The 5,881-nt window shown below is 44.7% G+C and overlaps 1 protein-coding gene across 1 annotated transcript; it reads right to left on the bottom strand.

Annotated features, from left to right (window-relative positions):
• Positions 1-1,011: 1,011 nt before the first annotated feature.
• LOC131082440 (uncharacterized) lies at positions 1,012-3,754 on the bottom strand. Its single transcript, XM_058022345.1, is given in 3 exon segments — positions 1,012-1,443; positions 1,445-1,607; positions 3,721-3,754. Coding segments are annotated over 3 exon segments (600 nt in total). The 3' UTR covers positions 1,012-1,040.
• Between the last annotated feature and the right edge of the window lie 2,127 nt (positions 3,755-5,881).

Below are 5,881 nucleotides of genomic sequence, written 5' to 3'. Positions count from 1 at the left end.
GGTCTGAGAAATCCTCTAACAGGGCTTCTTCCCGTGCCATTGTCACCCATCCAGGTACCACAGGGAGTTTTACTGATCACACAGACAGTGAGAAATTTCTCTCTAAAAAAGGTGCAAGACAAGCCAGCACAGGAACCACCTCTCACAGATGAAATATCAGTCAGGGAAAGACCTGAGAAAACCCAGTAATACTGTTGCCAAGTCCTGGGCTGGTTCCCAGACTTTTCAATGCCATGCAGAATATTCATAGCAGAATTAAAAGCAGTTGCTTCTTACCTCTTTAACAGTGGGATATTTTGGATGCCTTAGGACTCCTCAAAAATCAAAATCCTTTTAATGAGAGAAAAAGACTAACACTTGTGCACAATTTGCTGGTTCTCTGATTGACCATCATCAAGAAGAGCTCTGTGGTTTGGTGAAAAGGTCATTGAGATTGCTCACAAGGATGAAGGTACTTTCACTTGCTCCTCTTCCCTTGCCTGTTTGGATGTTTTCCATATACTGTGAGACACAGAGGAGGGAAAGGAAGAACAGCAAGGGGGAATCACAATTTCCAGCTCTTTTCTTCTGATACTGTTATTGAAATTCTGTTGCAATTATGTACCGGGAATAGAGGATGCTCACATTTTAGTTTAAAATGTTTATTTACTTGCTTTATATTTCAAGCTCCCAAACACTGGGATTTTTGTGGAGCAAAGATAAAGCTCAGCACTGGCTTTGGTACACAGAGGACCCTGTCAGGTACCACACAGGATGCTTGCCAGCCCAAGGACTATTCTGCTGCCCAGCAAAAAGCATCACCAAGAGAGCGGGGGAAAGATACAGTGAGATACAAGAGTAGATGGCCCCTGCTCCTAAAAACTCCTGAATTTTTGGCCTTGCTGTTTGGACTTAGGAAGGCAGAATATTCTCCAAGCTCTGCTGTTTCTAGGTCCCATCCCACTGCAGTCCCCTGCAGCTTAATCACAGAATCACAGAATTTTCAAGACTGGAAGAGACCTATAAGATCATCTAGTCCAGCCGATGTTCTAACTGTTCAACTAGATCATGGCAGCAAGTGCCACATCCAGTCTTTTTTTGAATTCTTCAAGGGATGATGCCTCCACCACCTCACTGGGTAAATGATTCCAGTTTCTGACCACTCTTTCTGTGAAGTATTTCCTTCTTACTTCTAACTTACATCTACCTTGACGCAACTTGAGACTGTGTCCTCTTGTTCTATCCGTTGTTGCTCGGAGAAAGAGGCCGACCCCCAGCTCACTACAGCCACCCTTCAGGAAGTTGTAGAGAGTGATGAGGTCACCCCTTAGTCTCCTTTTCTCCAGGCTGAACAATCCCAGCTCCCTCAGTCGCTCTTCATATGGCTTGTGTTCCAAGCCCTTTATTAGTTTCGTTGCTCTCCTCTGGACACGCTCAAGTAACTCAACCTCCCTCCTAAAGTGAGGGGCCCAGAACTGGATGCAATACTCCAAGTGAGGCCTCACCAGTGCCGAGTACAGGGGAAGAATGACCTCCCTGCTCCTGCTGGCCACTCCATTTCTGATACTGGCCAGGATGGCATTGGCCCTCTTGGCTACCTGGGCACACTGCTGGCTCATATTCAATCGACTGTCAACCAGCACCCCCAGGTCCCTTTCCACCTGGGCACTATCCAGCCACTCCATCCCCAGCTTGTATCGGTACAGGGGATTATTATGGCCGAAGTGCAATACTCGGCACTTGGACTTATTGAAGCTCATCCCGTTTGATTCTGTCCATATGTCCAGCCTTTCCAAGTCTCTCTGAAGAACCCTACACCCCTCTAGTTGATCTACACTCATTCCCAATTTGGTATCGTCAGCGAAACTACTAATAAAAGACTCTAAGCCCTCATCCATATCGTCAATAAAAATATTGAACAAAGCTGGTCCCAACACAGATCGCTGAGGGACACCACTGGTGACTGGTTGCCAGCTAGATGTGACACCATTCACCAGCACTCTCTGGGCCCGGCCATCCAGCCAGTTCTGAACCCAGCAAAGGGTATTCCTATCCAGACCACGGCCAGCTAGCTCGTGTAGGAGTATGCTATGGGATACAGTGTCGAAGGCCTTGCTGAAGTCCAGAAAAACAACATCTACAGCCTTCCCTGCATCCACTAGCCGGGTTACCTGGTCATAAAAAGTGATCAGGTTAGTTAGACATGACCTACCCCTCCTAAATCCGTGCTGGCTGGGTCTGATACCCTGGCCATCCTGCAAATTTTGCATGATGGCAAGTAATATGAACTGTTCCATTATTTTGCCAGGTATAGATGTTAGACTGACTGGTCTATAATTGCCAGGATCATCCTTTGCGCCCTTTTTGTGAATGGGTATCACATTGGCCAGCTTCCAGTCATCCGGAACCTCACCAGTAATCCATGACTGTTGGTAAATGATAGAGAGTGGCTTTGCAATCTCATTTGCCAGCTCTCTCATCACCCTGGGGTGGATCCCGTCTGGTCCCATAGATTTGTGAATGTCCAAGCATTTCAATAGTTCTATAACTGCCTCTTCTTGGATAATGTGGGGACCATTCTGTTCCCTAAAACCATCTACCAGTCCAGACGGACGGGAGTCTTGAGGGCAAGTCATCTTCTCTTTAAAAACCGAGGTAAAATAGGCATTGAACACTTCTGCCTTCTCCTCGTCTGTAAATACTAAATTCCCACCTGTGTCCATTAAGGAACAAAGGCTGGTCCTACCTTTTTTCCTACTATTAATATATTTATAAAAACATTTTTTGTTATCCTTAACAGCGGTCGCTATCCTAACCTGGCAGACAAATTTCCTTTACCTACAGAGAGATCCTTACTTGCAGAGCCAGTTGATGGGTGGGAAAGTGTCACAGGCATATTTTCTGAAAAATCCTTTCATTAGGATCTTTTCTCCTGAGAAGCTTCAGCTTCTCCATGTTTTGCTGCTTTGGAATATGATTTGGAGAACTGTTTACCCAGCATGTGAATTGTTTTTACTTGTTGACCAATGACAGCCAGCTGTGTCGAGGCTGTGAGCAGTCACAAGATTTTATTATCATTCCATTCCTTTCTTTGCCAGCTTTCTGATGAAGTACTTTCTCTTTCTTTATTGTGGTTTTAGTATATAATTTTCTTTTAATATATCATAAAATAACAAATCAGCCTTCTGAAACATGGAGTCAAGATTCTCATCTCTTCCCTCATCCTGGGACCCTTGCAAACACCACCACAGGAAAGTAAAATCATCTCCCAACGAAATCATGGGCCAGTATGGGTGTTACCAACAGAGGGGCTGATATTGCTGCATGGAAAACCAACTCATCTGCACAGCCTGTTCCTGAGAAGCACAGATCCAAGCCAAGGTGCTCATTTTCCCTTTCTGTGATGCTTTGTGGCTCCTGAAGTTCATTCCCCAGGGGGCAACCAGGGGCACCTTGGAGGATGTGGGATTGTGATTGCCTTGGACCTCTTGTGAGCGCAAGGTACCACATAGCTGCAAAATCCTCCAGCTTAGCACAGATTCACTCAGTCCCTGCTGAAAGACTTGACAGAGTGAGACAGGCACATGGCACTCAGAGCAGCATTGATTACAGCTTTACTGCACCCTTCTGTCCAGAGGCATCAGTCACTTCCACGAGACAACGTCACCCGAAGAGCTGTGCCCTGAGTGGTGACACCCTGAGCTCTGTCACTGCAGCCACGACATGTTCATGGCCACTTACCCCTCATCAGTGCCTCTGCAGCCACGGGAGGCATTGTGCCTGTAATCCCCATTAAATAATAAGGCCTGACAGGCCAGGCACTGACAGCTAGTTATGGACACCCTGAGCAAGTCACAGGTCACAGGGCTGAAATCCAAATGGCATAAAGCACTCAGAAATCACACTGAGTCACTGCCTCAAGCAGCCCATGGTGAGATGGGGATGGAGACTGCAGATACAAATAGGGAAACCAGTCCAACACAGACATTTCCTGCCCATTACAGCATGGGTTTCACTCCAGCCATGGCTGGCAGCTTGGCTGAGAGCTGTGCTTGTGTTGTCACAGTGAGTGTCATTCAGGTTGACACTCACCTCTGCCATGGTATTTCTCTTCCTCTTTCAGGGGCTACAGGACTTATGCTCACTTTTACCTATTGAAAAAATTCAATCTCTCAACTAAATATTACCCTGGTTATGTGGAACCACTGGTTAACCTAGAACTCATAGGAAAGGAGGGGCGATTTTATGTTGCACACATGAAAGGTAATGTTCTGCAATATAACTCTGAATATTTAGCATGATAAATTTAAAAGAAGACTATCAGCCCCTTCTGAAAAATTGAAAACTATTTTTAAAGTGAATTCAAGCTATCTACTCCAGAAATAGAGACACCTGAAATCCCTCCAGACCCCATGATTAAGTCCCTGGGTATATCAAGTGCATGTTTTGTTTGCCAGTAATGTTGGTGGGGATTAGGAAAGCTATTAAGAAGAGGGTTGGAAAAATCCCTTTTTAACATAATGAAAACAAACATTTATATAATCAGCTCAAAGGAGAATAAGAAACTGTCTTCAAGCTTTACCAAGGTAGCAAGCTAACTGGTTTTTTGTATGATGGCATAGAAGCACTGCAAAATTATCTCACTATAATGAAATACTCTATAATTTGCATTATGGCTTAAGGCTTGACTGCCAACATAAGTTATGGAAAAGCAGAAATATAACATTTTCAGATGCCAGACAGGGGTTTCTTAGTGAAGTTTTTATGGGATGAAAGATGCCCTTCCCAACGCCAGGCAGGGTCTGACCCTGAGCTTTCTGCTGTCCACAAACCACTTGGGAAGATCTCAACCTTTGGAAAGCCCTGGAATTTGAAGAGTCTGAAGACACCCAGTATAATTTTGTGTCTTACAGCCTCTCTCAACACCCCTATGACAGGACTGCTTGTGTTTGCAGCTCCTGCAGTCAGGCTACATCAGCCTTGGCAGCCTGGAGAGCCCCTGGGTGTCAGTGTGAGCCCCTGAGCTGCAGTCTCAGCCCAGCCAGGCTGAAGGACAGGAGTGATCAGTGCAAGCATCTTAGAACGAGGATGGGTAGGTTTTGCAGAGATATTCTGAGAAAGTTCTTCCCTTTACTGAAGGACTCAGGGTTAGTGTAAACCCACCACTTTCCTAGGTTCCTTTTTTTCCCCCTAAACTTAAATTCTACCTAGTTCTTTGAGCACTACACCAGTGATGTATTTGGAAAATATTGTCTGCCAACACTATCACTACAAGCTCATGCTGATGAAGTGGCTTAACAGGGCAAACAGCTGGTGTGATCCTTTTCACCACTTCCCCACCCTCCTAGAAGAATCCTCCATCTCCCAGCATCAGTTAGAGCTGTGAATTCACCTTAGGTCCCACAAGCATGTTTTCACGCACCTGAGTATTCCCCTAGGATGGGGCACAAATATGCACCCTTTACACACACAGCTTTCCATTCTGGATCAAACCGTGGCTACATTCAGCTTGTTCTTGGACAAAAGTCACTGACACCTGGAGTGCTTCCATTTAGGTATATAAATATATTATCCTGTACCCTTAGTCCTGGCCCTTTTATAAATTTTCATTTGAAATAAAGCGTGAAAATTAGTGGTAAAGCAAAGCCCAGAAATATGGTTAAAATGGAGTTTCAAAATGTATCTTGACATGTGTGCAGTGATCATCACTTTCCCATATAATGAAATGATATTTCATCTTTTTCCTATCTTCTGGGAAGATTTTGTGCAATTCACAACAGAAGCACTTGGAAGTGGGTAGATTTTCCCTTTTCAGATTGAACACCTTGCTTCAGTTGTCATAATATGCTTCTTTCCCACTTTGTTACTATTTTTTTCATCATCTCTTGAGTTTGAAAAACAA

The sequence above is a fragment of the Melospiza georgiana genome, chromosome 4 (assembly GCF_028018845.1).
Source record: "Melospiza georgiana isolate bMelGeo1 chromosome 4, bMelGeo1.pri, whole genome shotgun sequence".
Classification (NCBI taxonomy): domain Eukaryota; kingdom Metazoa; phylum Chordata; class Aves; order Passeriformes; family Passerellidae; genus Melospiza; species Melospiza georgiana.
Note: the sequence above shows the minus strand (reverse complement) of the source record. Positions and strands in the feature narration are given on the sequence as shown.